The 17842-nt window shown below is 44.7% G+C and overlaps 1 protein-coding gene across 1 annotated transcript in view; it reads right to left on the reverse strand.

The window, feature by feature from the left end:
• LOC126474453 (putative inorganic phosphate cotransporter) overlaps window positions 1-17842 on the reverse strand; it is a 155684-nt gene that overhangs the window by 76703 nt on the left and 61139 nt on the right. The window contains exons 3-4 of the mRNA XM_050101925.1: window positions 14200-14433; window positions 12334-12418 (exon numbers count right to left, since the gene is read on the reverse strand). Of these exons, the coding sequence (XP_049957882.1) occupies window positions 12334-12418; window positions 14200-14433 (319 nt within the window). The remainder of the gene's footprint in view (window positions 1-12333; window positions 12419-14199; window positions 14434-17842) is intronic.

The raw sequence follows: 17842 nt of genomic DNA on the forward strand, positions 1-17842 counted from the left end.
GAAAATACGACTTTTGTAGCAGCGACCATAACGCCAAACGGCGGCAACGTGCCCTGGAGCACAGAAAGTTTAGCATTGGCTAAATGGATAACCCAGGGTGGAATTTCAAAATTTAAAATGCTTCATAATCGACTCATTAAGAGCTGTAATTTTATGTTAAAGGCTTAACACAATAAATCATGTACGATAGTTAGAAAGAGTGTCTATGTCTGAAGGCACTACATTTTCATTATTCATGCTGTAAAATTTGAGCATCAGGCATGGTTCAAATGGCACTGAGCACTATGGGACTTAACATCTAAGGTCATCAATCCCCTAGAACTTAAAGAACTACTTAAAGTTAACTAACCTACGGACATTACACACATTCATGCCCGAGGCAGGATTCGAACCTGCGACCGTAGCGGTCGCGCGGTTCCAGACTGAAGCGCCTAGAACCGCTCGGCCACACCGGCCGGCCATCAGACATGACCTTCAAATTCATCACTTCGTTACTACAAACTACATTTACGACACATCTTACAGAAAGGTTCCCCATATAGCACTGAATGTACATACAAAAGTATACGATTGTACGACGAATAGTTCATGAGATATGACGTCATAAACATTCAGAAATGTGTGAAACGAGTTTTTCCTTACGATGGATAGCAAGATACCCAGACTATACTCGCTCAGTGACAGGGGACTTAGCAACTTCCAATTTCAAACATAATTTCAAACACTTTTAAAACTCTGAACTTCATGTAATTCACACATTAACTCATTTTTCAAGAAATCAGACAACTGAATGTGTTTCGTGTATATATATATATATATCAGTAGCCCATCGCCACTGATTTTAAAAGAATCGACCTCTCTTGTTTAAAGCAGCTTTAAATTTTATTGAACATTTGTTGGAAGTCCCTAAGCAGTCAGTCAGGGAAGTTTGCATAACTTGAGCTACGCTGCCTCAAGATATACTCATTACCCGAAACAGACGTCACCCTATTGAATTGTCATGTAATGTACGAGTAGTAGGAAAATAAAATCATTAAAACTCTTCCTTCTCAACAAATGGTTCCATCTAGTTGTATTTTATGCTCGACCTGTAGTCCATAACTCGTTACCTCTTATTTCCATGTCACGAGATGCCCTTCCTGACAATTACATATAAAAAATCATCACTGCAAGTACATTATCGAAAGACAATAGCCGGCCGGTGTGGCCGTGCGGTTCTAAGCGCTTCAGTTTGGAACCGCATGACCGCTACGGTCGCAGGTTCGAATCCTGCCTCGGGCATGGATGTGTGTGATGTCCTTAGGTTAGTTAGGTTTAAGTAGTTCTACGTTCTAGGGGACTGATGACCTCAGAAGTTGAGTCCCATAGTGCTCAGAGCCATTTGAACCATTTTTGAAAGAAAATAAACAGTATCCCCCCCCCCCCCCCCCACACACACACACACACAAAAAAAATGAAAACAAAATAAAACTGATAACATTGATTCCCACTCATCATCTAACCACTAGTTAATCTTGCACGTGCAGTAAATCGTTTAGATCACTTACTAATTAAAACACAATAATCACTTAAAGGCACTTCGTCGTTAATCTCGTACGTCCCTATCGCCACATTATAGTACAAGTTCAAAACATCCTGAACACCCAAATAATCTGCATCATCTGTTTAACATCTCAATCATTGAAACACATATTCCTACCATTAATCACAACAAAAGTTCACTTGAAATAACGAAATTCTAATACCACTACCAAAGAATGTAGAAAATCTAAAAATAGTAGTGGAAAATTCTTCCTCTTTTAACCAAATTATCCGTAACAAATCATTGTTAACAGTAAATTGTCGAATTCCGTTGATCTCTTACGTTCGGCATTTCTTTTATTCTACCCTGCGGTTTCATAACCCTCTGTTTTGGTACATCATCGGGAACTTTATTCCTGCGACAACAGTTCCCCTTCCATTTTCCTAGAAAAAGCGCCCCTAAAACTATGCCCACGCAAAACCCACGTACATTACCAGCAGGCACAATACGTTGATAGGTAGTGCTCTTCATTCACCTCACTATAACACTAAACGCGGATTGAAGTCTTCTTGCAAGGTTACATTTCCTTGCGACTTGCGGTGCTGCATCAGGCATATTGAACATCAGAAACTTTCCTGCAGTTTAACCGTTCTGCCCCCCTTCCCCCCAAACTTCCACCATCATTTCTGGAACCTCCAGGTCCTCAAGCACACTCTCCTGAAAGAATTTAGCCTTGATGACCCGAACAGTAAGCCAACAACCCCACCCCTTCTTCTGAGGAGGTAAGGCCACCACAGATGTCGAAACTTCTGCGTTCATCCGAAATAATCCACTACCCACATCTGCAACACACGCACCCTCATCGATTAACTCTTGTGCATCCTCCGCAGTATTTACAAGAAAGTCACTGTCTGTTATTCCACTCTGCACGACACCCATGCAATTCCGTTCCATTTGACTCAAGATCCACGGCCTGTGAACAACACACATTATCATCCAGTGTGATAGGTAATACTGCACTTAAATTAGTCATGTTATTGTCCACACATTTACATAAGAACAGCATAATTCATTTACAATGATCCTCTAGAATGCGACGTTGAAAGCTCAATATGTAACAACGTGCATTTGAAAGTGTTGAGTTAGCAATTATGACAGGAAAAATATTAGCTACTAACGACTCACCAAGAGCATCAGGAGAATGACAGAGAATAAGTGTACTATATGTGCAGAGACCAAAGTTCTATAGGACGTATGTATTACATTTCACAAAATGAACGTCGTCGATATTCAGGAACTGTTCTAAACAAACCATTAACTTGCATAATGAACACAGAATGAAAAATGGCGTGCCACCGTGATCACAAACGTTCGCAGTATCAAGATCGAAGGCGCGCCCCTTGGGAGCTACAAACCGTGCAGGATGTTCAGCTAGGTATCCACTCTTAAAGAAGGCATATATAACGATATGAGGGTAACGGGCTGATACGAACCGATGGAATGCGATGGCATGCAAAAGAACGTGAAACATCCTATCGTGGAACTTATTGTGAAACTGGCTATCCTTTATGGCGTAGCTGCAGATAGTGCGATAATCTGTTTTGTAGGCACGGAAAAAACAAACATTCAGAGACCAGATTTGTCCAATGGTCCCAGGTGGTATGAACTGCCATGTTACACGCTTTTCAGAAGGGATTGTTTCCTCTAAACGAGTATGATTTTTAAATGCGACTCAGGAATCAAGCAAAAGCAACTTATTTTGACCAGCTATTGGCCGAAAGGAGTGCTTATACCATAGCTGTATTCTTTAAGCCCATTTGCTTGCCGTGACGTAAATATTCCATAGTTCGATTACAAGATCACGCACACGAGAAAGAATCGTAGGGGGTGGAGCACCTCCAACTTCTCGCAGTACAATAAATAACTCTCCAGCCAATTTAACACCCAGATTAACAGCCGGAATAATAGTAAACGAGTGCTTTAAGGCACTCGTATACTTGATCTTGATACAACTCTCTTGGTACCTCGAATTTCCAGGGTTCCTTTTGTATGAATTTCAACTTCAAATCCTGATTGGGCGGAGCTGAAAACAATTTCCTAACTGAACGATAGGATAAGTTTGTTTATCTCATTTACAAATTTTCGAGCCGATTCTTCAGTTTGTTGTGCAGTGTCAAGTTCTTGACTTGTTTGAAATTTCGTTATCTTATGTCTGCCAGTTCCGTAGCACTGTTTGAAATTATGCAGTGATCTACTGCTTCCCTGGAAATGACTATAATTATATCGCGTGCAATTTGATGTCCATAACGTAATAGGTCACTATGACGCACATCCTGTAAATTGTATCGAGCAGCCGTGAAAAGCGCAAACGTCAGTTCTTGTAACATGTGCACCTTCTCCTCCTTTGAATACCCGTGTTTTTCTTCTACAGTACACTGGCATATTGCTGCTGTCTTAACGGAAATCTGTTCGTAATTGTTTTTTTGCAATGCTAAGAATGATCTCCCATGTGCTTAGCACCCACTCTTCGGAGAATGGTTGCCGTGCATTACGTTTCACTGGAGACGGGATTTGTGGCTCCCCGTCCGACAAGGATGATGAACTAGATTGGCTCTACACCTGCTTCAATATCGCTGTCATTTGTTAAGCACGTACCGTCATCATTATACTCCTCATGTAAATTGTCGGCACAGTCGATCGTATACGACACCACCCATTCCACTGACTCATCTTGGAGAAACGCTGATATCTCATTTGCCACATCTTTCTCACTCTGTGAAATTTCTCGGGTTCCTTTCTGACGAAATGTCAACTTCGGCAACTGATGTTGTGGATATAATGCGTTTGCTTTGTTTATAGCATCCTATTGGTATGCTTTGTATCAATACTACTAGTAAGTACTGTACCACAGCTATGAGTTACTCTTGGACTAAGCAGTTCACCTACGTGCCGTAGCCTCGTGCTATGCGCACCACTGGCTACCTCGAGTCCGACTCCATGCTGCCGTTACCAGCCAATACTGTGGTTGCATAGCAGACAATATGTGGGGCGTCGAATGCCTTAAACATCATTGGCCTTTTGCGAGCTCGGGTTGAAGGCATTCCTTGTTAGACTCCGCATTTTCAAAAGGTATTGAAGCTAATAATTCTGCATTACTCCCCTTAACCTCTACAACATTACTGCTATATTCATCCGTGCAAGCACCACCCTTTTTCATCTTTCAACTTCTTCAAAATCTCTATATTCCTAAACGCGGGAGGTATATATTTGCGCTGGTTTTTAACGCATCTTTCTTCACGTTGCTTCAGCCTCCATATACTCTAGGTTATTTCCTTTGCACTACTCTGTTCGTCACCTTTTACTTTCACTCCCAAAAACTGGGAGTCAGCAGCAGGCCAGCAGTTAGTAGAGTTTAAATCTCTTGGTGGCTGTTTGTAGAATCATGTCGACTCGTATACGCTCGTAGGCCTCTCTGTATAGATGGTGCCTGCCAGAATACCTTTGATTAAAAATGAAGGTTATTTACACTGGCCTGGTGCAAACTTATTTTGCTACTGCTTCCCATTAAGTCCGTGGCTTTGGTGTGAAGCAACCGGGCCATTTAAGCAGTAGTATCTTTGCCTTCCTGCAGTGTAGGTATTACTTACGCTCTTGGCCTTTCCACTTGACGACGACATGATGTAACCACCCTGACGCCTCAACAGTCATATTCTCAGCAAACTGCCTTGATCTGCTTCTCTAGCATTAATCGAGGGAAATCTATTAATTGTACCCTGCCATGCCAAATAATTTATTTACCGTGCAACGCAGTTGTCGAAAATTTTCTGGGCAATCGCAAAGCTGAAAACTATGTTGAACTGGTAAACGAAGTGCCTGTCAGTTTCATTTCCCTTACGTGGATGATAAAACTAAGAACAACCACTACCAAGGAAGGCGGAATATGCATATAACGGTACCTTACTGCTGCAGTTTGCAAAAGCACCGTTCCAAATTGCACAGCTTGACAAAAGAAGTAAACTATGCTGAAGGACAGCAGGAAACAAAATGAAACTTTATTGGTTCAGAGGATATATAATGTTATTTCAGCGATTACAGTACCACGTTTACAAGGGATTCGACTTTATGATGCCATTTATCAGTCGGACATTACACCCTCACCCCGCCCTCTGGTCCGGATGCGTGCACTGATTTGCCTCCCTGGGAAGGGTGTCATAAGGCTATTGATCCTCTCTGATGTGCCCCATCGTGGGATGGTAACCTTAACCTACAGAATTTATTTCTCTAAGGAGGCGACTAGAAAAATGAGCAACAGAAACTGAATCTCTACAAAGAACAAAAGAGATCGTTCTGATGTGATAGAAATAACTGTTACTCTTTGAAAACAATTTTATGAAGGTTGAAGAGAAAGCACAGTCTGTCACCATCGATTACTCTCCAAGGTCAGAGTCGGTTGTGGTCCCGATCGGTGGCATACGTGCTTTGTCTTTGTCTGGTAGGGCTATAACGGTGGCGCGATGTTTACTTGGCGGTAGACTTGGTGGCACACTCTATAGTACACACGTCTGCACACATTGCTGGAGAACTGCTTTTTTTTCTCCTTTATTGTATTTTAATTCCCCCCGAAGGGGGCGGGCTGGCAGCAGCTTATTACGCTGCTCTGCAGCTTACAGACTTTTTAAAACGTAAGAAAGAAGATAAGAAACAATAAAAGCAGGCGATAAAACGGTGACTGAAATTGTAAAACGGCGGAAAATTGTGGAAAGTTAAAACATAAAGCAAACGGGTGGCAAAGCTAATAAAATACACAGTAAGCAGACAGGGAACATAGTAGACAGACAATTAAAAAACATGGTGACAGTCTGGTTTCTGTTCGCAAGAAATATAAAAAACACACCCAGCGACAGTATGATGTCCGTTCGCAACACTTCGGAGAAGACACACAACACTGAACACTCATTGTAAACACTGCACAAAGATAACACACGATAGCCGAGGGCAGATGGGGGGGGGGGGGGGGGGCTCCGGCAGATGGGGGGTCTGGAGAACTGCGAGCGGCAGTCCTATATATGCCACCCGGCGTAGGAATACCGGGAAATAGTCGGCGTCATGTGGCTTCGCGGACGGGAAATAGTACCTGCTGTCCAGTGATCATCGCTCCCTCCCTACCGCACCGGATGGCGCAGCGATGACGAATAACGTTAGCTGCAGACACCTAGCGTGGCGGCAACCCGCAGAGCATTGCCGTGTGGCGGTGTGCCGGAATATCAGGCACCCGAGGTACACGGCAACCTCCTAAGGACTTGCACGATAATTCATTCTTGGTGTCCCGGATACTCTCACTCGGAAATTGTTGACTTCCGAGTCACGGTTCCTTTCCATATGCAGTTGTTTGTGTTCTGGTGTTAAAGGCAGCTTTCACGTACGACGTTAATTCCCTAGTCGGGCTGCTGCTAGTCTCCGACAAATGATACAGGTTGACAGAATGTTGCAGGGAGTCCTTTACTGGTTCTCGGTTGGCAGGCGCAGATGTGAAGCGACTACGATGAACCTGGTGCATAATACTGCGATCGTCCCTTGCGATGGTCAGACGTGGTAGTCTGGAAGCTTGACGACGAGTATGCCTACCCTGCTGCGCTGAGGTTGTTTGCGAGTGTGTAGCCGTGTAATCTTCCGCAGCACGATTTCGCAATCTGGGATACTGAATGGCGCACCTTCAGTACACCAAATAAACTTCGTGCTATAAAGGAGACAACGAATGTGTGGCCTTCATTCATACAAACCACTAGCAGGGATTTCGTTGTCCTCCGCTGGCTCCGAATCGGCCATACTTGCCTAACACATGGTCACCTTCTCCGTCGCGAGGACCCATCTCGGTGTCGCTGTGACTCCCACATGTCTTGTTGGACTGCCCTATTTTAGCCGCTCTGCGGCGGACTTTTAACGTTCCCAGCCCCCTGCCTCCGGTGTTGTTTTACGTTTTATTCGTAAGGGGGCTTTTTACAATATAAGGGTGGGATTCTGGCTTTCTGACGTAAGCCTCCACCCTCCCTCCATTTCAACTCTTCCTCACTTTTACTTTGCTGTTTGTTTGCCTTGGTGTTATTCTTGTCCCTATGTGTGTTCATCTCGCCTTCTCTTTTAGGCTGGAGATTTTAGTGTGTTGCAGAATGGCGGGCTCATCCTTTTTTAATCTTGTGATCAGTCAGCCTCGGCCATCTGCTTTATTATTTTAATACCTTCCACTATTCTTCCCTTTGGTGTACGTTTTCCGCATTTTGGTTAGCTTCTTTCGTTTCTTCCTTCCGTGTGGTTCCCCGTTATTTTTCCGCCCTTTTCCTTCCCACCACTCCTTTTGGGAATTTTTTTTTAGCTTGAGCTCTGTTTGCATAAGGAAAAAGAGACTTATGACCCTGTAGTTTGATCGCTTCATACCCCAAACCAAATCCATTAATACTTACTAGGAAGAAGAGACAGTAATCGAATTGGTTTTCGAATCCTTTCGAAATCCTCAGCATGCCGAATTTTGACTTTTTCTTTTCACGGTAATTCACTGTCGTACGTTTTGTACAAGTTTTACAGAACTAAACCAATACCCATGTTTTATCCTGATCACCAAATCTAATACCAAAGCATCCAAGATAAGCTCTCTATAGATCATTAACACGTTGACGCCGGCGTTGATAATTTCGATGCTCGCCATACGGCCACGTATTCACGCTTTCCTTAAACTGCCAATGCTTCTTTTCTAATTCCTCGCTGTGGACGGCGGTCTTAGTCAAACGCCCTAGGCTGTTATTTTAATACAGGTATATTGAACTTTTGTTTTTAAAGTACCATAAGGCCATTCTTTAAAAACAACAGATCCCATAAAATTATTTTAAAGTGAGCCGTGGTAAAATTTGCTGTTTTGAAGAGCGCGCCGCAGCGCGTAGTGTAAAGCAGTCACCTTCCGTTTCTGGCGTTGGCGCCGCTGTGGCAATCGCAGCTTTGGTGTTCCCTCTGGTGGAAAAGGGAAAAGTCTGGGGGCAGTCTGTCGTCTCGGCGAGTCGGTCAGTTGGTCAGCCGGGTCAGTGTGGGGCAGTCAGTGTCTGTCTGGCCTCCGGAGTGCTATTATGTGTTAGGCCACCAGTCTGCTCGAGTTTGTTCTGGCAATGGACATTGACGGTTGGATTGATCGGTAGCTCGGTCTCTTCCCGGGGCAGGGATGTCGGGTAGCGTGAGGGCATGCTTCCTCTGCAGGGGTTGGTCCGACCGAGTGATCGATTAGTCAATGTCGGTCTGCCGTCTGGAGTGCCAGGATGTCTGTCGTTCGGATCGACCTTAAGGCCGGTTGGATCTATCGGTTGGTCGGTCGTGCGCTGAGACACATGATGCCTTGTCCGTCTTGAGCGTCGGCGCATGCGAGGTCGCCACGTGGAAGCCAGTGGGCCTCGCCGTATAGCGAGTAGTGGCTTCGCGGTCAACACGAGAGCAACGGGAGTCAACCCACGATATCGGTCTGGCCGGCGCGAGCTGCTACGCTGTGAGACGGGAGATGGGCGCGCCTTCCTGCGTCCGTTGAAGCGGCTGGCAGCGGACGGTTCCGGAGAGCGTTTTGGGGGTGCTGCGCCAGGTCTTCGCCAGAAATCGCCGTTTATTAGAAGTTAAGTGACTGGAGATATGTTGTGCCATTTACTTGTTAAATTCTACTTGTGTCTGTCTGTCTGTCTGTCTGTCGGTCTGCCGTACGTTAATAGCTGCCTCTGTCATATTTGTCGGATTCGGTGTTAACGAATTTATAGAATTAAGGTTTAAAGGACGAATTCCTGAAATATGCGAAATACACTCCTTGAAATTGAAATAAGAACACCGTGAATTCATTGTCCCAGGAAGGGGAAACTTTATTGACACATTCCTGGGGTCAGATACATCACATGATCACACTGACAGTGCCTGTGGAGGCACATAGACACAGGCAACAGAGCATGCACAATGTCGGCACTAGTACAGTGTATATCCACCTTTCGCAGCAATGGAGGCTGCTATTCTCCCATGGAGACGATCGTAGAGATGCTGGATGTAGTCCTGTGGAACGGCTTGCCATGCCATTTCCACCTGGCGCCTCAGTTGGACCAGCGTTCGTGCTGGACGTGCAGACCGCGTGAGGCGACGCTTCATCCAGTCCCAAACATGCTCAATGGGGGACAGATCCGGAGATCTTGCTGGCCAGGGTAGTTGACTTACACCTTCTAGAGCACGTTGGGTGGCACGGGATACATGCGGACGTGCATTGTCCTGTTGGAACAGCAAGTTCCCTTGCCGGTCTAGGAATGGTAGAACGATGGGTTCGATGACGGTTTGGATGTACCGTGCACTATTCAGTGTCCCCTCGACGATCACCAGTGGTGTACGGCCAGTGTAGGAGATCGCTCCCCACACCATGATGCCGGGTGTTGGCCCTGTGTGCCTCGGTCGTATGCAGTCCTGATTGTGGCGCTCACCTGCACGGCGCCAAACACGCATACGACCATCATTGGCACCAAGGCAGAAGCGACTCTCATCGCTGAAGACGACACGTCTCCATTCGTCCCTCCATTCACACCACTGGAGGCGGGCTGCACGATGTTGGGGCGTGAGTGGAAGACGGCCTAACGGTGTGCGGGACCGTAGCCCAGCTTCATGGAGACGGTTGCGAATGGTCCTCGCCGATACCCCAGGAGCAACAGTGTCCCTAATTTGCTGGGAAGTGGCGGTGCGGTCCCCTACGGCACTGCGTAGGATCCTACGGTCTTGGCGTGCATCCGTGAGTCGCTGCGGTCCGGTCCCAGGTCGACGGGCACATGCACCTTCCGCCGACCACTGGCGACAACATCGATGTACTGTGGAGACCTCACGCCCCACGTGTTGAGCAATTCGGCGGTACGTCCACCCGGCCTCCCGCATGCCCACTATACGCCCTCGCTCAAAGTCGGTCAACTGCACATACGGTTCACGTCCACGCTGTCGCGGCATGCTACCAGTGTTAAAGACTGCGATGGAGCTCCGTATGCCACGGCAAACTGGCTGACACTGACGGCGGCGGTGCACAAATGCTGCGCAGCTAGCGCCATTCGACGGCCAACACCGCGGTTCCTGGTGTGTCCGCTGTGCCGTGCGTGTGATCATTGCTTGTACAGCCCTCTCGCAGTGTCCGGAGCAAGTATGGTGGGTCTGACACACCGGTGTCAATGTGTTCTTTTTTCCATTTCCAGGAGTGTATGTTTTTATCTTGCCTACCATCTTGCGAGACGGTAGCCGGCCGCGGTGGACGTCCTGTTCTAGGCGCTGCAGTCCGAAACTGCGGGGCTGCTATGGTCGCAGGTTCGAATTCTACCTCGGGCACGGATGTGTGTGATGTCCTTAGGTTAGTTAGGTTTAAGTAGTTCTAAGTTCTCGGGCACTGATGACCTAAGATGTTAAGTCCCATAGTGCTCAGAGCCATTTGAACCATTTTTTGCGAGACGGTATATGTGTAATGTAGAGCATGTTGTACATTTTATGTAAATCTGAATTTCATGGGTTTTATTTAAATAGTCATTTTTATAAAGTTGCCACCCTTCCACCGTAAGAGTCCTTTTAAAAACTAATTGCACTTTCGGTGGCAAGTAATTTCTTAGTGTGAGTGTTTGTACCATTTCCATCCCTCTTACGGGGTGCATAGTTAATGTGTTTGTGTGAGTTGTTAAAATTTTTAGTTTAAAGTAATGTGGTGTGTTGCAGATTGCACCAGTGTAGTCTTTCAGAGGTTGTTGTGAGCAGTCGTGACTACGGCCACGTTGAAAGGGAGCGGCAAGCTTCTCAGCCCGAAGTCTCAACTGTCAATATTGTTCTTTCTGCTTCTAAATAAAATTGTAACTTGATATTTCGAGGGTGCCTTTCTGCTTATAAATTTTAAATCGGTTTTTGGAAAGGCTTTTATGAATAAAATTCTCATTTGTTAAAGGTAATTTCATTTTCATCTATTACTACCTGGCAACTACTTCCACGCTCACGTAGTGTGATTAAATATGTTAATGTACTTGATGAATCGCTAGTAAATAAAGTAAAGATTTTGAAAGTATATTCACGGTTCATAAAGTAGTCATAAATTATGTGGTATCTCATTTGCTCAGAACGCTCTCTCGTGAAATGGTCACACAAAATTGTATTTACAGCTGTTCGTTGCACTTAGCTGATAGGCCATACGTTAGCGTACTGCTGGTAGCATAACTGGTAGTCTAGCATGTAGCACATTAGTACATGCCGCCCAATAGAAGGATCTAGCCGGGCTACAGGTGGTCGGCGTGAATTTGTTAAACGTGTATTTTCCGCATACGTAGAAAAAAACCTCAGAGTAATTTGCACATAATCCTGTACTTCAAATAATTTTATTTCTATTCAGCAACACAAATACAACAATCTACAATGCAGTAAGTTTCAGATTAACTTCATAACGGCTCTTTCCTAAACACGGATACCACACGAAGCCAAGTTCTCTGTACCACGTATGGCGAGAACTTCTAAACTAACCTCACCTCTACTTGATAGACTCTTCTCGAACTAACTGGATAGCAGACTGACAATAGGGCAAATACGCAGAAGCTGATCGTTTACAAAATAGTGAATATCAAATTTTTGTTGTTCGTGGAAACCGTTAGATATACATCGGCGACTGGGTGACCGGATGACCATCTTAGCCGCTCAGTAATATAAATAATAACTTGTAGTGGTACACGTCCTAGTAGAATCAGCCTCAGAAGACGGCGAAGAGGTCTTCTATTTCTAAAACTTGAGAGCAGTGTAAGAAAGTATACCTGAAAATATTATGGAGAAGCGACTCCTCTCCCCGGGTGGCGACCACTTGGAGATCATATACTGGATGGATGGGAAAGTCACACCCTGAAACAGAAAGCAGTTGTCACCTAACATAAAGCTCTTCCTACATCCATATTTAAATTGGACGATGGTGGAACATCAGCTGGTATAATTTTTATTAAAAATGAAATTCCTCCAGCTGTACTTACGACTTCATATTTAAAAATGGCTCTGAGCACTATGGGACTTAACATCTGTGGTCATCAGTCCCCCAGAACTTGGAACTATTTAAACCTAACTAACCTAAGGACATCACACACATCTATGCCCGAGGCAGGATTCGAACCGTAGCAGTCGCGCGGTTCCGGACTGAGCGCCTAGAACCGCTAGACCACCGCGGCCGGCACTGCATATTTATTTGGCTACTAGTTTCAACGTTAAGTCAACGCCATCTTCAGACCCGTACACTTCGATGATATCAATTGTGTGTGGCTGAGTGCTAGAAGTCCGCAGTGAGACCAATACGTGCTCCACATGGATGGCGGGCAGTAACTAGTGTCATTAGTTACTCACCGCGGACTTCTAGTACTCTGCCACACACAATTGATCATCAAAGTGTACGGGTCTTAAGATGGCGTTGACGCAACGTCGAAACTAGTAGCCAAATAAATATGAAATTTTAAGTGCACCTGGAGGAGTGTAATTTTTATAAAAATAACATAAAGCTGTTCTCAAGTTGGTGGTTGGTTTGAACACTTCAATACCTTACTAGGCAATGAGTAATAGGATGTACATGCTTTAAAACATTTGACATTTAGTCAATTGGCTACAATTTTTCGCATTCCTCGCTCCCTAATGCTTTGCACAGCTGTCAAAACGAAGATTATTCAACATCCCCTACGTTAGGTTGTGCCATCTACACTCCAAAAGCTTCTGTTCTCTTGTTGTCTGAACTGTATATCGTCCACTTTTCGCTTCCGTACAAGGCTACCGAAAAGTACCTTCAGAAAAGATTTCCTAGCGATTAAATTTTACATTTGATGTTAACAAATTTCTTTTCTTACACAAATATTTTCCTTGCTATAGTATGCACTTTATATCGTCATTACTTCTTCCATTGTCATTTACTCTCCTACCTTAAAAGCAAAACACCTTCCACATTTAGTATCTCTTTTTCTAATCTAACTCTGTCAGTACTTGATTGCAAGATACTAAATTCCATTGGTCTCTCTTGCTGATATTCATCCTGTCATCTGTTTTCAGTACGGCATCCGTTCTGTTGAGTGTTGTACTAAGTCATTAGCCATTTCTGACAAAATTATACCGTCATTGGCTAACCTTACAGCTCTGATCTGTTCTCCATGAACCTTAATTCACATATTTCTCCTTATTTTCTTTTACTCGTTATTCAGTGGGCAGACTGACTGGCTACAACCCAGTCTCACTCCTTTCTCAGCTATTGCTCTCCTTCCAAGTTCTTTGATTCTTAGAACTGTAGCCAGGCTTCTGTACATGTTGTATATAATTTTCGGGTCCCTATACTTTATCCCTGCTATCATCGGAATTTTGAAAGCCGTATTCCAGTCAATATTCCCAAGAGCTTTATGTAGAGAAACAGAAGTTACACCGTATCTCTTTACCCATGTTTATATCTACTTCTTAATTCGAACTTCTGACCCACTTATCGTTCGTCTAGAGGTGAAATTTATAGCTAAAATTTTAAAGGTAACACTCCAGTCAATATCTGATGCTCATACTGTATCTCCAACTCTAAATGTAATGTTTTTGGACGGCAAAGAAGTACAAACTACATCCCTCCAAAATTGTAGAAAGACTGCACATACATCATATTCGGCAGGGCTTACCTCGGCAAGGCCTTCGAGCAAGCGCACAGCGAAAAAGAGGTCCTCGTGCAGCCAGACGGCAAACGGGCTGACGATGGTGAGGACCCCGGTGAGGAAGGTGCCCAGACCGAACACCAGCTTGCCGCCGAACCTCTCTGCCAGGATGCCGCCGGGCAGCTGCCCCAGGGCGTAGCCGTAGAAGAAGCCGGCCAGCATGTAGCCCTGGCGCTCCTCGTTCCACAGGAATTCACCAGACTGCAAGCAGCGCAGCACGGTGCAGTGTTACCTAACATCACACTCCTATGAATCACATCGCTTTATACACAAACGCAAAATTTCTTACAATGACGATACTTGGAATGTACATGGTATTCCAAAAAGATTCATTAGATATCACAAAAGTGCAGCTTCTGCATGAATGAAGGTAGAAACTTGGGTGAAATGTAAAACAGGCATCGAAAGTAAAAGTTTACTCAGACCCACCAGTTACAAGCTGCTAGTTAAGGTAGTCGACGATAGTCGTTCACCAGATGCAGCTATCTGACATTACCGAAACTGCGTTGACGCAAGTTTACGGCGAAACAGTAACAAAAAGCGATTTGCGTTCTCCGTTTCTTCAGGCACAATTCAATAACTATGAGTCGTTTTATTTGTCGAGAGTACAGCTCTATAGCTCCTACAGCATTCGACGATGGCACCTGCAGTTCAAGACTGTTTTCTTGTGTGACGCGAGATTTACAGGTTGTCGCTCTTAAGCGTAGTGTGTCATCAACGCAGTTTTGCGAGTAGTCCATAAAAATGTACTCGTCATGGCGGACGAGATTCAGACAGTTCTTAAGTGTACTCTTTGTGGGACATTCACAACCGCTGGATAAAATCGTACACACGACCGTGTTTCACGACGTGAATCCCATCTTCAGACACTACTCAAAAACAAGGGAAACTAAGAGGTACACTACGTAAAATTAATTAGTATTAATAAGGTCTATTTATATGTGAACCAATTTTATCAAGCAGCTTGAGTGATCCTGTGCGGGTGAGGCACAATAACTTTGTTAGAATCAACCAGCACCCCACTGGGTAAAAGGGCCCTAACCGAAAAAAAAGAATGAGTCAACAAATAAACATTCATAGCTAGACTAATATAGCCTATGAACCAACTGTGGACATTGATACATCTGGGATAGGCTAAAGAAAGTAAAATGAAGGCATACATTCCGAAGAATGCCAACTTGTGATCTTCAAAATTAACTTGCCATGTAACCGCCCATCCCGCCGCACATCATTGACACCCAGTAAGACCGGCCAACAGCCTGCTGCTAGAAACGCAGTGACACACCTCATTGTAGGGCAACAGGAGTATCAGGGAACTTTGTTAATGTGGGTTACACACAATCAGGACAATGACCCACTCCCCTTACCTTATTCTGTTAAGTGGCTTATGACTCCCTGGGGGTTGATTTATGGGCCTATGAGAATAATCTGTACTTATGAGAAACCCGCGACCCCTTCCCCTGCCCCTCTTTCACCCCCACACCCTCCGTAAACCTCAAACCCTCCCCCTCGCCGGTACAAGCACAGTTTCAGGCCTCGGTTATTCGAATAGCCCCATCCAACTCTATGAATTTGATGACTAATTAATTAAATTGATCAATTACTTAACCCCTCCCCCTCATTTAAATAGGCCAGCACTCTACTCCCCTCCCTCGCCTGGAAACTGGCAGGTCTATGCTGGAGAAGAAGGTTATCACAGTACGAAATTCAATTACATAGCAGCAGATATATTATTTATTTATAAAATTCAATTAGCAGGGTTTGAATCTCTCTTTCTCATCTTCTCTGCTGCAGGTCTCCGATGCAGGTCTTGTAAAATACATCGAAATCAAATAATTAAATCGATTGCTTTCTTTTCAATCGCATGAGGAATACTCTCAACTTAACTCATCACAGTTAATTAAACTGTTAAAAAATCTTTCGCACCGACCACAGGGCATTGCATGCCCCAACCACTTCTCTGGGCTGCACCACACGCCAGCCCCCTCACATATTCCTGCACACACAGGCCGACACTCTGCGTCAGCTCAAGTGGTGTGAAGACTGGAAGTCACTCTAATCCCTGAATAACAGCTTCAGGTGGCGCCAACCCTTTGGTATTTGACACCTGGGAAACCACCTCCACTCTCTTTCAAGTTCCCGTTTATGCATGATCTAACTGGTCGAAATATGCAAACGTAGGTTTTCATCCCCCCTCAGAATACTGCAGTCTGATTGGTTCCCGCCAAATTAGTGGGCAGATCTTGAGTCTACCCCTCCACCTCTGGCCTCAGTCTGCTGCTCTTCGCCGGTGTCTCGGGCCATCCTATGGCTCAGGTGTGCCACCAGTTTTTTATTTGGAAAAAAGAAGTTATCAGTGGCAGTGCCAGTGGTGGCAAAAGCCGGAAGCAGTGGGAAATATCTGGTAAGTTAACATTCAAACAGGCAAATGTAACTCTTTCCTTGAATAATAATTTCGTAGTTGCGGTATTAAATACATTTCACCTTCTTGTTTCAGCATATATCCACCAAATTGTGGATTAAATGAATGGTGCGATACATCAGTGGCAGCAGTAGCAACAACAGCTTTGTGAGTAGTATATATCTTTTCCTATACATACGTAATATGCGGATGGTATTTAGTGGTCAGTCACTGAGTCTTTACTATTGGACATGTTTTCGAAAATCAAAATCGATAAATGTAACTTTTTTCGCTAAGAATTTCGTAGCAATGAGTATATCTTGTCTTATTGTTTCAGTGTATGGCCAGCAAATGATTGGTGAGCTGGCTGCTGAAAGCCATCAATAGCAGCAGCATCGGCATTGTAAGTACTACAAATATTTTTGTTCTTCGTAGTACTGTGTGTACGTAATACACTACTGCCCATTAAAATTGTTACACCAAGAAGAAATGCAGATGATAAACGGGTATTCATTTGACAAAAATATTTTACTATAACTGACATGTGATTACATTTTCACGCAATTTTGGGTGCATAGATCCCGAGAAATCACTACCCAGAACAACCACCTCTGGCCATTGAGTCAAACAGAGCTTGGATGGCGTGTACAAGTACAGCTGACCATGCAGCGATACCACAGTTCATCAAGAGTAGTGACTGGCGTATTGTGACGAGCCAGTTGCTCGGCCACCATTGACCAGAGGTTTTCAATTGGTGAGAGATCTGGAGAATGTGCAGGCCAGGGCAGCAGTCGAACATTTTCTGTATCCAGAAATGCCCGTACAGGACCTGCAACGTTCGGTCGTGCATTATCCTGCTGAAATGTAGGGTTTCGCAGGGATCGAATGAAGGTTAGAGCCACGGGTCGTAACACGTCTGAAACATAACGTCCACTGTTCAAAGTGCCGTCAATGGGAACAAGAGGTGACCGAGACGTGTAACCAATGGCACCCCATACCATCACTCCGGGTGATACGCCAGTATGGCGATGACGAATACACGCTTCCAATATTCGTTCACTGCGATATCGCCAAACACGGATGCGACCATCATGATGCTGTAAACAGATCCTGGATTCATCCGAAAAAATGACGTTTTCGCATTCGTGCACCCAGGTTCGTCGTTGAGTACACCATCGCAGGTGCTCCTGTCTGTGATGCAGCGTCAAG

Source organism: Schistocerca serialis, chromosome 4 (genome assembly GCF_023864345.2).
Source record: "Schistocerca serialis cubense isolate TAMUIC-IGC-003099 chromosome 4, iqSchSeri2.2, whole genome shotgun sequence".
Classification (NCBI taxonomy): Eukaryota; Metazoa; Arthropoda; class Insecta; order Orthoptera; family Acrididae; genus Schistocerca; species Schistocerca serialis.